We start from the raw sequence: 18022 nt of genomic DNA on the forward strand, positions 1-18022 counted from the left end.
TGGGACGTTAAACCCCACAAATCAATCAATTACGTAAAACAGAGTGAGTTTTGAAAGTTGGAAGTTGCCTATATTTCTTGACGCCTCTGTCGTCTTTCCAGTTCACTTTTCATATGTGCCTCGCTAATACAAGCTAAGTTCAGGGATAACCATCTCCCGGGCAACAGCAGTTCTAAACTACAATGTTCTGGCAATAAAATTCAACTGCAAAGTTCTGACAACAAAATTTAACTAACACTGTGGCTACAGGAAATCTCGCGAAGCTGATATTTGAACTTTGGGGGCTATACTCGAAAGCGCGACTTGCCACACTACTGAATTCACAAAAACTTAACGTCTTGCAAGAACGAATCGGATCTCACTCACGGTTTACTTTATTCACTGATGCGCGAAACAACCAAAGTGCTTAGTGTTCGTTGCTTGCTAACGCATTAACACTGAGCCTATCACAGCCCAACAAGCGAGCGTCTGTCTATTGAACATCCTCGAGTTTACGCTTAATTGCGCTTGGCGGCGCGACAGCCTATGGGCATGGCAAATACCATCGCCACACCTGAAATGGACACTAAAGTGAGAGAATTACTCGGTACAGAGTGATAAACTCTAATCTGATTATTCTAATTACGAAAGTTTTCCCATAATAGGTTCATTGTCAGAGGGGAATATCAAGGGTAAAAAGTTTCAGTCTAAATTTCGCACTAACATTTTTGTACGAAACGTCACTGATTTCAAAAATTACAGCTCATCCATGGAGAGAAGATGCTGGGTGGCGTAAAGCTTCGGAGGATTTTACCGGTAAACCTTGAATTCTCTGCCTGTCGATACACCTACCTACCTGCCTGCCTGTCTGCCTGCCTGCCTGTGCCTGCCTGCCTGTGCCTACCTGTGCCTGCATGTGCCTGCCTGCCTGCCTGCCTGTGCCTGCCTGTGCCTGCCTGCCTGCCTGCCTTTCGTGAAGCTACGCATGGTATAAATATGTCCCCTACAGATAACAACGTACTTCAATATTACCAATCAGAAACCTCGTAGGAAGTTTTCAACGCTGTCAGAATCTATAACGTCACGGTGTTTGGAGCGAGAATCTCGAAGTTGTGTCTCCACGTGTCCCCCCACATTTTGTTTTGTGCGTTTTCTCACTATGCGTAGTGTCGCGCTAAGAGTAGAAATTTCGGAATTGTCAAAATGTACTTGACTTATACGAAAAAAATTGTTTTTTCCTTACCGCTACATTAACAGTCCATCATGTAGGCACGATTTTGCATGCGTAGAGTAGTTAAGTGAGCCCGCTGCATCTCGTTGGCTCTACCTCTAGGTTTCTATGAAATTATATTTTCATACGAACTGCAGCGGGGCCTCAGAAAACCATGAATGCATTCCACTGGATAAAAACAATAGCTTCTTTCTGCCGTGAACATCTTTTTTTTGCTACTGGCACCGTATTGAGGCATATCAAAACCCGCAGAACGTTCGCAGAAATAACAAGCATTGTCGAACAGGCACTATGGATAGATCAAGTAAACATACGTTTACAATAGACTCTAAACCTGCATGAGTACCTCCTTAAACGCTTTTTCTAAACACAGCAATATATATCCACTTCCGGTTCCTCAAAAGAGGCCCTCAAGTCACCGAGCAACAAGCACATCGCAACTAGAATTATGCACCATCAATTCGCAATGTCTAGTTTTCAGCAGAACGCACTGGAAATCACATTGTCTTAAAAGAAAGGTAAAGGCTGGGTTACATGACCATAACATACGTGCGTACTCTGTAACAGCCAGTGGTCGAGACATTCAACGAAGTATTTTATTTTTGACGCCCACTAAAGTGACAGCGCCCGTTAAATTACCAAGCAGCTGCATCGGTTGTTTGAACGAGATGGTCCACCATACAGCGCAAGCAGGCAGATCGCAACCATCGCACGAAAGGACAGCGTTTTAGTATATGTGAATAAATTACTGGTCTTCTATGTATTTACTCCATTTTTATAAGGAGTGTAACAATCAGGCTATGGTTACGGAGCAGCAGTTATTACAGACTTGAGGCAGCTCAACCAAGTGACAACGCGGCGTATATATTTCATGATTTTTTGGCATATACCTGGATCACTTCAGCACAAGTACAAAAACAGTATCATTCGCGTATGACCAAAGCTTTACCGTAAGTACAGCGCCACTGTAAAAGTGAGGGCCTCTCAGTTTAGCCCATTTCCTGTTATAAGGTATGAAGTGTTAATCCTTGGTGGTAATGTTGGTGGCTGCAATGCAAAAACATCGCCGTCTAAAAAGAAAAACGATTGAAGCAAACAAAAGTTGTGGTTGTAACTAATATTAAGCTTCGGCATTCTCAGTAGCAGTCAAACGTTTTTCATTATAGCTACGCCCGAGGTTCAAAGGACTCGAGAAAAAGCACATACACGTTTGTCACTTGAGATGAAATGCAAGGAATAAAAATAATGGTTGAAGTTGGGCTCGAGCCCGGGCGCACTTATCAAAATGCAGTTTTTTATGCTAAACCCGGTTGCACCATTGAATTGCAGAAATGTGCAATCGGCGTCACACCAAGTGATATGCGCACCTACGGACAGTTCAAGTATACCAAATTATAGTAAAGGGCTCAGCCATAATTGATAACCATCACCATCAGTAAGGGCAACATTGTATTGTAGCTACGAAGGTGCGCTTATTGCCTCTTAGACGACTCGTGGGTACACCACAACTCTAATTGCTGAAGGCATATTTGTCCGTACGAGTGCAACCGGGCTTTCGCGTTGTGCTACAGTCGTGTTACGCATGAAAGATCAGTAAACAGGCGTTGTATGGTGGAGCCTACACTCTTAGAAAAAAGTTAGTGATCAGTTCGAAACGCGTGTAATTACTAAATTCAGGAGCATTTTACTACCTTCGCGGCGTACTTTTACTAGCTACCAGCTAATACAGCTACTAATTTTAGCCGTTACTAACGAGGGAGCCTTTCTTAGTGTTTTTAACTAAGCAACTACTAAGCGACCTACGTTGCCAGATCCGTCGTAGATGCCGCAGTACATTTTGCCGTAATAGTGACATCGCAAGCGAAGTTCAGGCATGTTCTAATTTTATTGACTACCTCGGGATAGAATATTCGTGCTACGCAATAGCACACACTTAAATACATAGAACAAGACATGGTGATGCATGGAAAACAACAATTATGTTATAAATTCGGCGAATGCTAACTAGTATGCGGTGTGTGGTGACAAAGCAGGGGTATATAATCTACTGCTGCCACAGTAGCATTCTGCTATGTCGAAGTCTTAAAGATATTCTTGTGCATGCATTTGCATGGGTGTTTTCGTGATCCGCTCATATGATGTATGAGTTCTAATATTCATATCAGCATATAATCATGAGTAAGAGAATTATGTTCATATGAGTCACATGAGCATATAATATGCTCAAATGAGTCCATATCAGCATGTTCGCCGATGATCAATACATAGGTGATTGTGACTGGATCATACGATGATGTCGTCAATTCTCTATAAGTATGTTGCTTTGATGCGCACTTACTCCTGTATAGTTGCATGGCGTAATTAAGAACCATTATTAATTTAGGAGGGCCATGCCCATTTGTTTTTTATCTAACACTTTTTCAATAAATCATATCGATATGGCTGTGCACACGTATATTTACCAAAATTGGTGTAAACCTTTATATGTGGGGGTTGCTAACAATTTAGTAATAAACTAACCCCTCGAGTCAGCACTATTCACTTGTAACTAGGTAGTAATTTTATATCCCGACGACGCAGTGCTTTTACCAAGCCTGTTATTATTTGGGCTAGCGTTGGTTACAAGCCCAAAAGCTAGTAAAGGTAACCGTTTCACAAGAGTTACTTTTACTAGCTGCATTTACTAGCTTGTTAGTTGATTTTGTGACAAGTAACGGGATAGTATTAGTTATTGAATATACCAACGGTCCGTTTCGTGAAGTGGACTTTTTTTTCTGAAGAAGACGGGTTCACTTGTCAAAACGTAGGCTAGAACACACAAACTTTGTTCACGCTTTTCTTTTTTCTTATCCCAAACTTTCATCGTCCTCTTCCTGCAGTTCCTAAAGAAGCACTGACATCAAAACTCAAGATTCATATGTGCCCATCATTCGATCACTTGGTATGCATAGGTCTTCTTGGCGAAATTTGAATGGCCTCCATCGCGTCGAAGTTATTTTATTGTGACGTCAAGCAGCGTAGTAAAGCTAATGAGAAAAAACAAAATATAGACTGCCCTGTGACATCGAAACTACTGCTACGTGTTCGGTGTGATACATTTCACAAATACCATCCTGAGTGGCGATACGCTTGTAACGATGACGTAGGCGATCTCTGAGAGTGTTTGGAGTCGACTCCCAGCCAGGCTATTACTAGTGGCTCTCCTTGTTGTGTTGAAGTGTGGTTGCGACTAATCATGTCACATCGACTGATTTGCGTTGTGCTCCACTGCATGTGAGTACGATCATTCAGAGCAACAACACTTGCCAAAATGTCGAGGAACCACTGCGTAGTGAGAACCTGCGCGTTGAGGCGCGGAAAAAGCGGAATGTGCGTGGCGTTCCATGTCTTACCAAGCCACGAACCTCAACGCAGCCTGCGGGTTGACTTTGTACGCGCCGTTGAACAGAGGGACTTGATGCCTGTGAAAAACAGCCGCATTTGCTCACTTCACGTTGCGGCGAGCTGCTCCAGGGTAAATCCTCTGTTTGCGAAGCAGTTGGATTTCACTGGCAGTACGAGGTCTCTTCTCGAAGCCGGAGTTATTCCTAGCGTGTGCCCCTGCTGCAGCTGAAAGCAGCGATTCACTCGCCAAACGTCCTCGACATGAGGTGTGTAGTTGGTGTTCCTGAGCTCCGACAGTACGGCCGGTGCTGATAAATATAATGTTTAACGCGGAGAACGTCAAGCAAGGATGGTTGCGAATCGTGGCGATAGCGAATTCTAGGTCGCTGTCATCATCACTTGCCGATGTCGACCGCGACGACGGCGAGGACGACCACGTTGGCGACAGAGCCTTGTCTACGCCTTCAGAAACACAACTTGACTGAGCGTACGTGCGCTCCTAGCAGACAAAACGCCAGCGTGACGTCACCATTTTTTGTGAAAGCAGCATCAGCTGTGCAGCAGCCTCGACGTGGCCGCGAGGTAGCGCTTCCAGCACTACAATTTGGCGGGCTTTCCACCCATTTTGAACCGCGTTCGATAGCGAATATATTAATCAATATTACAGAGACTCATTCGTCACTCAGATGTGTTTTAGGTCGCAAATCGCTACTAGGGGGTTGATAGCTACTCGTTACGCAAAAATTTTGACATGAGTCAATTTTATGTCAGTGCTTCTTTAAGAGTGTTACACAAATAACACCAACCAAATTTCTTGTAGATAAATCACCCAAGATGTCAAGTGCAAGCAACGGCGTCATTTGAAAATGGTCGCCTGGTAGCAAAGCTCACCTCCAGAGTTGCTCGTACCGCTAGTGCCGCACGCAGGACACTGTGTGTGTCGTATGCTGCGTCCGGTTCGAGAAGTGCATGCTCGCGGTGGAGGCAAGCCTTGTTGCGCAGGTAGTCGTCCGACTTCTGGCGCCAGACGCCCTGGCCGAGTACCCCGTTGCTCATAGCATGGAGTGTCCCCAGGGTGGCGTAGTTGATGAAAGGCCCCGCTCCCTGGTAGAAAATGGGCTCTAACACCACCAGTGGTGAGATGCAGCTCTTTCGGGGGTCCGCTACACTCTCTAGGAGCCCAGTTTGGCCGGTGAGTGGGCTTGAAAAGACAGAAAGGCACATGTTTATAAATACCACATACTAAACTCAGGTGAAAAAAAAAATTGCCGCCAACTTCTCTGAAGGAATCATGAGGAAACGAAAATGCATTTCTTGGGCCCAGAAGTACACGGCGTTGCAATTTTAAAGCGTAAATTAATCTTCAGACAAGAATTTGTACTGTCGGAAGTTGGACGAGTTGGTAACAGTTCACAACTACATATGAAACAGCGCACGACGGCTGGCCCAAAAGAAGCTGAGAGAGCAGCGGTGTCCCTATCGCTCTTTTTGTGCCTGTCGTCGTGCGCTGCATCTTATGTAATCAAAAATTTGTACGATGACCCTTTATTTACACATTCATCAGCCGCCGAATGGTTGAAAGTGAGGCGCGCGCTTCCCTCCCTTTATATAGGCATCGAAAACATAGCATGGCGCCACCTATGTCATGACGTCACTCATAGAAAGCCTGGATATGCCATCTGATGACACCCCGTATATGCTGCGCTTTGGCTAGCGCACGTTTTTGTCGTATACACCTAGCGTGTTCCCGCTTGTCATAAAGCTGTTTTTCGTTTCTCTTTTAAGACAGGGTATGACATGAAGAAGCTTGGAGTAACACAGCTAGTGGTTACGTATTCTGAAAGTCGCGAGCCCGGACACACGAAGAAAGTAACCTGTTGTTGTGGTGCGCTCACTACCTTTTTGGGTGCGTGTTTGCACGCCATGACTTTCAGAATGAAAGAACTAATAATTCCGACAAACCCTACCGTGCACGAGCCCTTAAAAGGGGCCGTTACAACGCAGTTCCTCAGGACCTGAATAAAGTTCTTTGTCTGTCTGTCTGTGTCCCCCAGTGGAACTCATTTGTAGCACGCTACACTCCCTGCGCCGCAGGTGCCATAGCGAACGATGCTAGTGATATCACGAAAGCTAAGCTGCTAACTAATGTTATGAAATATTTTCCCCACGAGAATTTTCAGATTTTTCATAAATCGAGCCGAAGAATAGCAATAACAGCCGTGCATGCGATCCAAATGCGCAGCTGTCAACGAACACCTGCGAATGGTGAGCGGGGAGAATTGACAAACATGCTTAAAAACGCTCTTGGGACCTGCAGGGCCAATTCGCTTGCCCTCCACTGCTCTTTTTAGATGTGCTCTAATAAGATTGACGGTCATCGGCGTTTCACGTTTTTATTTTAATGGTTCATCTACTGTTCGTCTTGACTTACACTTGTCTACAACATATCAATCTTAGTTTTCAGCGCCTTTTATGAGGTTGTCAATGTGACAAAATGTTTGTTTACTAAGGACCCCACTGTGAAAGTTATCTTAAACTTGGGAGGTATTTTTTTACTTATTTTGTTAACTTAAAGTGAGCCTGTCGCTTTCAGTCATCAGTAAATAATCGACAAACGCACGCGATGAGTTGCGGGGAGCCTTCGTGAGCATACGTCAGCTCGGCGGTTACTGGACTAGACCTGTGTGCTGCTACCGTAATTGCCAGCGGCCATGCGCCGGTGTTTCAACCTTCGGCAGCGGCGTGTCAACGGCGCGGGGTCTATCGGATCGGCGGTGGCACGGCGTGAGCAAAGAGGAGGGGGGGGGGGGGGGTGTACAGTCATGATTGAAAATTTGGTGGGAATAGCAATTTTTTTCTTGAATTTTGAAAAAAATCTGTTTCTCCAATAGGGTGATGTAAATGAAGTGACGGCAGCATCTATTATTAGTACTTATTTACAAATACTGTCTTTCAGTTTTCGAGACCTAGCAGGTGTAAATACAAATGTTCAGCACCTTAGAAAAATCAACCTAACGAATTTTATGTTAAAATGTATTTACGTGTTAAATGGTTATCTCCTACTAACACTCAAGGAAAATGTTCATGACAGCTGCATCTTGCTGGTAATTACGTATGGAGCAGAAAGCTTGAAATATATGAAGTATGTTGTGACTAAACTGAGGACGACGCTTTGATCGATGGAAAGAAAAATGATAGGTGCAACCTTAAGAGAAAATAAGAGAGCAGAGTAAATCAGAGAACAATCCGGGGTTAAGGATATTATAGTTGAAAGCAAGAACAAGACATGAACATGAGCCGGGCATGTAGCACGTCGGCAGGATAACCGCAGGTAACTAAGGGCAGCTTACAAGATCCTAGAGAAGGCAAATGCACGAAGGGGAGACATGAAGTAATTTGGTTCGTTGAGTTAAAAAAAATTGACGGCAAATCCTCGAGGTGAATGATGATGAAATTGGGCAAAGCTCCTTGAAGTAATACCGTGAAATTTTCTTCTGCTAATTCGCTTGGCGATATGCGCACTTCCTCGCCGCTTCCCATCAACAAACGTTTTCAAGATCTCCTTTCGTCCAAGATCTGCTTGCCACGTGCTGCCTCGGCCTCTCGTTCCCGTACGGAAGGATCTTGCCGACGCTGACGTGCCACTGCAGCTTCTTGTTCACGTACGGCAGGATCTTGCCGACGCTGTCTTGTTGATGTGGCTTCTTGTTCCCGTACAGTCGGATCTTGGCAGCGACGTCGCGCAGCGTCCCGGCGCGCTTCCGCCTCGCGTGCTCTCACTTCAGGGTCCTGTCTGCGAGCGCGCGCCACCGCTGCCCTGCACGCCCGCCTTTCGGCATCCTTATCCATACGAGCACACACCGACGGCAACGAGCATCGGCAACTACAGACGTGTATCGATATGGTTTTGATTATAAAACAATTTCTTTAGAAAACACTTGATGTCTTTCCTTAAGCAGCTGGCGTCTTCTTTTTGTTTTGCTTTAGAAACATCTGGCGTCTTTTCGTTTTGCTTTTAGAAAACATCTGGCGTCTTTCCTTCGTTCATTTTATCAATCAACGGCATTCTGCAAACATTTTTTATTGTTTATTCACGCACAGAAGAACTCTCACCAGGCACTACATTGTAGGTAAACAATGGCTGCTACTGCGAATGACAGACAGCAGAAGTCGACTTTTAACACTTCTACTTCTACTGACGTTTCCTACTGGAACATGCCAATGGCTGTTAATGGGGAATGAGAGACAGAAGAATTCGGCTTTTAGTTAACGCGCACGCTGCGAAATTTTTTATTGTTCAACAACGCACAGGAGAAATCTCCCACCAGCACCACCTTGGAGGTCAAAGCGTAAGCCTGGTTACACACTACGACTACGATTACAACTATGACTACGAGGGACGAACGGGTGCCGCAATAAGGAGCTTCGCCCCTAAATGTTCGAAGGTATTTGCAACTTTCACAGATGTTGGCGCCGCCATGCGGCCGCCGTCGTAACTGTCGTTTGGGAGATGCTCGCGCAGCCAGCCGTTCAGTCGGTCTCACCAGGTGTTATGTAGCATCACTTACGCGGTTCAGTTGTGGTTTATATTTTGTTGCTGGCAATTTTTTCTACGAAGATTCTTAATTCGGTAGTCAACTACCGAAGTCTGACGGTACTGCGAGTTGCAGTAGCAATGGTTTACTCTTTATTATTTGCTTACTGTGAGCTACAGGTAGAATAATCACGAAATGTGCTAGGTGCAGCTGTGCACAGGCCGCGCAGTCAAAGACAAGGTTTCCTTCTTTTCACGAGCAGTAATCCTGCAAGAGAGGGAGAGACAAAAGATACGTTAATAATCACACCAGTTCATTCGAAGAATAAGCACGCCCAGGGTTGCCTTCGGGTGGGCGGGAAGACTCGTCGAAGTTCCTCACGTCTTTATTATATCACTGTTTGTGGGTGACATTCTTAGGTCTCCAGGGTCCCCCCTCCTTCTGCACCCACTTGTGCGCACGTGTGTGAGTAGATACGGAGAAGCTGTTCTTACAAATATATTTTTTTCATCAATGTGTTTTTATGTAGACTGTATGGCTTTAAATTTATTCCACAATCATCGCATATTTTCACTTGCTTATTACCTGATTTTTATTGCTGTGCACACACGCGAATCATATTGTGGGATGGCTGACAGTGATTAGTGAAGCAGCCTATCCGCTGATTTTTTCGTTGTTGTCCTTCAGCTGGGAGACTATATTTGATTGAAATAAATGTTTCATTTGAAATAATATATCTGTGGTTACGTAATCAGCTTCTAAGCATGCTTGAAATTCTGGCACGTGGTTTAGTACCTCTTTTATCGCGCTTCATCATGTAAATACAAGCAAGTTGCCTTTGTTTAGAAGTGCGTTAACGCATCGTTTCTCCCGTGCAAAGCGACAACAGGTTCGAACACCGACGTCATGACTTACTGTTTGCTAGATCATTTGAGTGGATGGTTGCACTTTTCAGAGCACCACTGATTATTTCGTAGTCTTCGTAGTCGCGCACCAAAGCTAAAATACGTGAGACAATAAGGAAGGCTGCCACATTTGCTTCCGTGCGAGATGCCTCGGACGCACTAAGCATCGAAAAAGCACAGCCATCCGCTCGTATAACCTATAAGGTAAAAGTGAACGACTGTACCCGTAAAAACAGGTGTGGGTGAAAAAAAAGTAACTACGATTTCATAGAAGCCGGTCACACACCTAAGGTCAGCGAGAATAACCCGTCGAAGAAAGATACACCCCTCCCTCCTTACTAAAGTAAATAAGTCAGTGCAGTACATGAACTCACCTTCATCGTTTCGTTGGTTCTGAATTTGAACCATGGCTCGTGCAAGTATTTCGATGGTCGGCCAGTCAGCACGCACAATACTTAGATAGTGTTCACAAAGCTGTACGTTCATTCCTTCGCACCTCGGGTAACGATGTGACCGACGTTCAAAACTTCTTTTCCTTCAGTATTACACCGCACACGTGTTTCTCAACACCCAGTGTTATACAAACTAGACACAATGACCTTCTAAAGCAAAGCCTCTACAGCATGGTGGCTGCAACCGAAAATACTAAGCAGTTTGAAGTGACGGGCAACCCACCGGCGGCCGCCAGCGCGCCGGCTGCATGATCCCCCAAACGACAGCCATGTTGGACTTACACTAGCGCCCTCTTTAGGCGGTGAAAGGTGCGAATAACGTGGCAGCAGAAAGCACAAGACCGAGTTGATTGCCGGACATGAGAAAGGCCTTTAACCTGCCGTAGGCGTAGTCAGGCTAATGATGATGGTGTTTGTGCAACTCTTTTTTTTTCAATTGCTCAAAACCGACTGTTCGCAGATACCCGTCAAGCTTGAAGTGCCCGCCTACGCTCAGGGTGGTCAGCGAGCCATAATTTGCAGGGTCGAGTTAGCAACGCTGAGTACAAGAATCGCCTTTAATGCGTGACTCAAAATATACACGAACAGCCTTCGAGACCGGCTCAACACAGCACTAACGTACACAGGAGCACCAAGAACGTGGACACAACAATTCCGCTGATTGGCTGTCAAACGAACATACGCAGTGAAACAACAGCAGGAAAGCCAGCACGAAAGATAAGAGCAACAAATAATAAAAAGCCACAGCTTTGCAGCAACGGCGAAGCAATGAGCGCAATAGCAACAAATTGAAAGGTCACGCGCAGAACGGAAAGCAGATCAAAACGTGCCCCGCATTTCTCTTGTACAAATGACGCACGAAACGTGCTCACAGGTATGAATGCACGCGAATAAGCGTCTCATTTGTTAATTTCCCGTATCTGAAAAGCACACGCTTTTAGCAAACCGAGACTGCAATGATTGCAGTGACCTTTGTCCACCCGTTAACTGCAGCACAATTGTTCCTGGTACAGCCCGAGGCCAGCAAAGGCGTACGCTCCTCCCCGCCTCGCCACCGCGATATAATGGGACTTGAGGGAGCGTCGCTCCCCTTCTCTAAGCTGCGCAAAATACGCGTTAGAGTTAACCGCGTAGGAGTTATTATATTACGTAATAAAAGTGTTTTATGAAATTGTTCATTTTAAATTGGGCCATTGATGAAATATTCCTGTTCAGCCGCGTATGCTTATTCCTTATGTAGATGCGCGGAAACTTGGACATATTTTTTGTTCACTTATACATAATGCAGGCTACATTTAGGTGCAAACAGGAGTGTTGACAAAAAAAACAAGTTGATTAAAGACACAAAAGAACACATTATCAATCAAAAAATGTAAAAAATACAAAAAGCTAAACACAAAGCGTTGCTTTCTGTATGCATATAAGTTCGAGAATGATACCAAATAAATCATGCAGCTTTGGATTGCGAACAGCTTATACAACCAAGTTCATATTAGCAGTAATATCACCACAATTATATACTGGTGCAGCGTAAACCAATCTGTCGGGTAATTTATTCCAATAGTCAATGGCAGCAGGAAATAACGACCAGTTGTGCGAGTTCATGTGGCTTATGATTGTCTCAAGATTTTACTGTGACATATTCGAAAGGAGTGTCTCGTGGGACAATGTAAGTATGTAGAGTTATTTATTTTGAAGTAGCCATTGTAAATAAATGTACGAACCGCTGTCGCCATGGCGAAGCCCACCCGTCGAACTCTACTTCATTCCGAATGCACTGCTCTGACCTTAACGATGATTGACACTCCTAATTTCCACGGAGTTATAGTGAACGAGAACCAGAACAAATTGCAACAGCCTTGATACCGATGAGAAAGAAGCTTCAACCGCAATATTAGTCTGCGATGACCTAACGTCTGTACGTTAGCATATTTTATATGCTAATGCATTACTCAGTCGGTCTATGTCAGGCATCCGTCGCGATACGTCCACCACCCTCTCCCATAGCAACAGCTGCGGTGCAGGCTAGCTTCTACAGCTGGAACCGCATGCCGTGTTTCTCGTGACAGAAAAACCCCACTTGCAGCAAAGGGCGTAATTGGCTGCACAGTGTAAGAAAAAAAAGAAAACAATATTCTTCTAACACTGGGTTCTCCCGTTCGAAACACCCCTATGCACGCAACGGGATGCACTGCCTTTTCTCACGTTTCCCGTCGGGAAGGTAGGGGCATTTTACGCTAGTAACGGCGAAGCAGTTCTTTGTGAACTCTGGCGTCCTTGAGCGTATCTATCTATCTATCTATCTATCTATCTATCTATCTATCTATCTATCTATCTATCTATCTATCTATCTATCTATCTATCTATCTATCTATCTATCTATCTGTCTGTCTGTCTGTCTGTCTGTCTGTCTATCTGTCTGTCTGTCTGTCTGTCTGTCTGTCTGTCTGTCTGTCTGTCTGTCTGTCTCTCTCAGTCTGTCTGTCTGTCTGGCCACCTGTCTAGCCAATTACGACTTTTAGGTCTTCTGTCCGTCTCGATGATGCTATCGATACCAAAACTGCAATGGCATAACATGACTGTATGATGAGCTTAATTGACTAGCCATATCATGAAAATTATGACATATATGTCATGAATGTCATAATTTACACTTCATGCTATTGCTGCGCTTGCGGTGGTTTTGTTCACATGACAATTTATAAAACTGGTATGGTATGACATGGCTGCAAAACCATGACATGCAACTCGTGAGTTTCATGTTATGACTTGTCATAACTATACGCCACGCTCATGGTGCGCTCGTCATCGATTTGCTACATTCACATATACCAAATTCTGTATTACGGGACGTGACTTGTTGACGAAGACGCATGCCTGGTGAAAACATAATGATCATGAGAGACGTGTGATGTAGGAACATGACTACTAGCCACGTTCTTGACGCACTCGCGGCCATTTCACTAGCTTCACATATGCCAAATTTGTTGTTACTTGACGTCAGTAGAAGACGAATGTATATGACTAGTGCAGACATAATAATTATGACATGAGTGTCACTTCAGAATAGGACAACATGCCACGCTCCTGACGCGCTCACGGCCCTTTCGCTAGCTTTACATATATCAAATTTGGTATTACGTGACGTGAATGGACGAAGAAGGTAAATAACATGTTGGAACATTATAATCGTGGCATGTCTCATGTAAACCATCACTACATGCTACGCTCATAGCACACTCGCAGCCGTTTCGCTAGTTCAACATATGCCAAATCAGGTATCACGTGACGTGAATAGACGACGAAAATAAATGACACTTCTAAACATGGTAATCATGACATGCGTGTCTTCTGAAACATGATTACATGCTACGCTTATAGCGCGCTCGCGGCAGTTTTGCTTGCTCCACATATTTTATATTTGGTTGCGGGTGACGTGAATAGACGCGAAGGTAAATGACACGTCGAAACAAGATGATATGCGTGTGATGCAAATCTTGACTACATGCTACGCTCGTAGTGCGTTCGTGGTCATTTTGGTAGCTCCATATATAGGAACATAATATCATATGACGTGAATAGATGACGAAGGCAAACGAGATGTCCAAACATAATAATCATAACATGCGTGTTATTAAAACATCACTACATGCCACCTTTGTTTCGTGCACGCGGTCGTTTCTCTAGCTACACATATCGTGTCACGTGAATCTAATTTTAGTATCACGTGACGCGAATAGACGACCAAGGTAAGTCAAACATCCAAACATGATAATCATAACATTCAAGCCATGTACAGCATAATTTACGTCCGCCTCGGAACCTTGGCGATTTTAAAGTGACATATTATCCCTTCTCATTCGTGCATTACATTTAATCGAGTCCACCACTGCGTTTGATCCGCCATTTTTTTAAATTAATTTGTTGAATTCTTATTTATGTGTTTCTTTGTTACTGTTACGACTAATATATACAGTATCCTAATGCCTGGTCGATGAAGATACGCGAAAGTGACATTCCTTGAAACCGAGCAGAAAAAGTGGTAACATATATTCTCGGAAATAAATTCATTCTGCGATTACAACAGTCTTATACCGTTCTCCTATGCTTAAACACATTCCGCCCCTTTTCATAAGGTTTATCATTCGCATCTCGTTTAAGCGCTGCGTTTACCGCTGTAATCATACCGAAAACAGGCAGCCTGGACAAAAGCGTTATTTTCGAACCAAAGCAGAAGGTATTCCACGTACGTGTTTTAATCAACACTGGCTTTTTGATAGGCATACTAATACGTTCCATTGTGAATGGATCATGTAACTGTACGATAAGGCTTCCGTCTCAAACTTCCAGGGAAACAAAGGATGACTTAGTGATATTACTTATGCATTTTCGAATTTATTTGTCAAGAAAAAAAAGTAAAGCAACTAAAAGTTCTGATTTCTGCATTTGTAGGTAGGATGGATGTATGCAAATCAATATTTTAGCTTTTTTTGTTGATATGACTTATAACGAGACGTTGGCGCACCATTATGGCACCGGCTACTCCTTAGCCGTTGAGTGAAACACGTATCTTGAAGTAAAACATGAAAAACAGTGCATGGAAAATAGAACACTCGGGCACAGATATGCTAAGACACACCCATACGCACATATGACAACATAATGATGAGGAAATATTCGAAAGTCAACGGATGAAGTCTCTGATAATGTTCCTCGTTATTATTTGGTCCACCCAGCACAAAACAGCAGACCACACGTCTGGTTCTTGTGAAGATGCATTCGCTTGTGTGTATATAATAGTCGATACGTCATTCACATCACAACACACACATGATGGGTGTCATATGATACTGCACATAATAAGTACATGTGTTATACAAATGAAAGTTTGTTATTTCTCAGTACTTGTTAGCAATTCCGCTGTCTTGTAAAAAAACGTGTTAATGCTTTTAAAGAGTGCGACTGTAAAACTCCAGTTGGCCATGGGCCCAGAAGTTTCTTCACGCTAAACGGTCTGCGGCTTAATGCCAACAGTTTGGATATAAGACAGCGTCTCGGCGTGTCAAGATGTGGACAGTCTATGAGAAGGTGACATACGTCTTCATCTATATATACACATTCGCATTCGGGAGTTTCAGCTCTGCTGATTCTGTGCAAAAGATGTTCTGTGTATGCGGTGCCTAGACTCAATCGGTGATTTGAGGGTTCCATACTTCTATGTAATGCAAGCATAATTTTGAATTAAATAAATGGATCGATGTCATATGAATCGCACCTCTTTGTACTTCGGTAAACCGGAGGATTTTTGCTCATTCTGAAAGTTGTAGTCTTTATATTACCACGCAGTTCATTTTTCGAGTTTGGTAGAGAAACAGTATCGTCTTTACGATGTGCTTGTCGTGCTTCTTCATCGGCAGTGGTGTTTTCAGGAATGTTGCAATGGCCAGGTATCCACTAGAATTTGATCTCATGTTGCGCCTTGTTTGCTTTAGGTGAGCTCTTTCAGCGTTTAGTATGTCATACTATCACTTATTACTGTCTTGTCGGTACTGTAGAGTGATCTTAATGCGGCCTGTGAGTCACTGAAAAGTACCCATTTTCTAGCGTCTGCTGCCGAGTTTATAAACTTTAAAGCATACAGAATAGCAAGAGTTCAGCTGTTGTAGATAACGTCATGCGACATTAATTTAAACCATTCCTGAATATTGAGCTGTCGTATGATAAATGCTGTTGATTGATTCATATGTGGGGTTTAACGTCCCAAAACCACTCCATGATTATGAGAGACGCCGTAGTGGAGGGCTCCGGAAATTTAGACCACCTGGGGTTCTTTAACGTGCACCCGAATCTGAGCACACGGGCCTACAACATTTCCGCCTCCATCGGAAATGCAGCCGCAATAATAAATGCCGTTGTTAAAGTCGTTGTATTACTTGAGCCATCTGTGTAAATGTGCACGTACCCTGGATGTCGCATGTGTATATGATAAAGCGCTACTTGTCGAGCAGTTTGGATGAACATGTGTATCTTTCTGATAATGCCATCCACTGAGAAGTTAATGCTTGGTATTTCAAGCAGCCATGGAGGATAGTCCCTTTCAGAGCTCCAAAATTCATTTCTCGGTAATATATGTACATTACTCTGCTTATCTTTATGAGCATTGCTTTTATCCCTTCGTGAAATTTCCAGTGCCAATCGGTGGTCCTTGTGTTGCGCCTGTAAGCGAAAAAAGTGGCGGCTTGTTTCAATTGTCCTCATGACTGGAAAGGGTGGTTGTCGAGTCTCTGCTATGACAAGGCTGCTGGAAGTCGCTATTGGAACACCTATGCAGACGCGCAGTCCCTTAGCTGAACGTCTTTGAAGTCGCTCCTCTGAAGTGCGGGAAAGGCCGTGTAAGACTGCCGCAGAATATGCAACTTTTTGTCGTAATAAAGCATTGTGAACAGCGAGCATGGATGATACAGATCCGCCTCATGATGTCCCAGCAATTCTGTGGAGTATATTCACTAGCGTATTCACCTCTTTTTCGAGTTTCTTTATGTGAGGTGCCCATGATAGCTGCCTATCAAGTACTATATTACTCCGAGAAACCGATGCTGTGTCACAATCATTAGTGGTTCTTCTTCTAAATTGAGATTGAAGTTCTTTAACTTCTTACGGGTGAAGGGCAATACAGCTGTCTATGAGTGCGATAGAATCATTCCTCTTTCTTTTAAAAAGTTGTTTATAATATTTATTCCGTCTTGCAATTCAATCTGAATTAACCGTATGTCCGTGCCAGATGCCAAAATGCACACATCATCTGCATATAAGGAGTATTTCAACCTGAAAGGCAGTCTTTTAGCTAAATCAGCCATAACACAGTTGAAAAGAAGAGGGATGAGTACGCTTCCTTGTGGCACTCCCTGTCTGACGTCGTGTTCTGCACTGTTTCGTTCGCTCGTCTGAATGAATATTTTACGACCTGATAAAAATTTGGATACCCACCGCAAAGACCTGCCGGACAGTCCGTGTTCCAACATACTCAGCAGAACATGAGTGTGATTGACCGTGTCAAATGCCCCTTTGATATCTAAGAAGACTGCGACCGTCAAACTACCACAGGCGCGTTCATGCTCGACATACGTTGCTAAGTCTAGTATTGCATGCATTGTGCATCTCTGTTTTTGAAACCCGTTAGGTAGTTGGAGAATACACCAGTTCTATGGCACCACCATTGAAGTCGTGCATCAATCATTTTTTTTCCCATTACCTTACACAGACAGCTTGTCAGACTAATTGGGCGGATGGATTCAAGGTTCAAGGGCGTCTTAGCCGGTTTTAAGATCGGAATGATGCGAGCAAACTTCAAAGACTCGGGTACAATTTTTTGCATTCATATATTATTGTAAATATCTGAGAGAATAGTTGTGCCTGTGGGCTCAAGGTTCTTTAGCATATTGTACGTAAAGCCGTTCGGTACAGAGGCCGATTTTTGACGACACGATGCTGTAGCACAATGCGAATGCCTTAACGTAAATACAGGGTATAGTTCAG

General features: G+C 43.8%; 1 protein-coding gene across 1 annotated transcript in view; it reads right to left on the reverse strand.

Moving 5' to 3' along the window:
* LOC119173000 (uncharacterized) overlaps window positions 1-18022 on the reverse strand; it is a 166804-nt gene that overhangs the window by 107575 nt on the left and 41207 nt on the right. Inside the window, exon 2 of the mRNA XM_037424133.2 lies at window positions 5486-5795. Coding sequence (XP_037280030.2) covers window positions 5486-5795 — 310 coding nt within the window. The remainder of the gene's footprint in view (window positions 1-5485; window positions 5796-18022) is intronic.

Source organism: Rhipicephalus microplus, chromosome 4 (genome assembly GCF_043290135.1).
Source record: "Rhipicephalus microplus isolate Deutch F79 chromosome 4, USDA_Rmic, whole genome shotgun sequence".
NCBI lineage: Eukaryota > Metazoa > Arthropoda > Arachnida > Ixodida > Ixodidae > Rhipicephalus > Rhipicephalus microplus.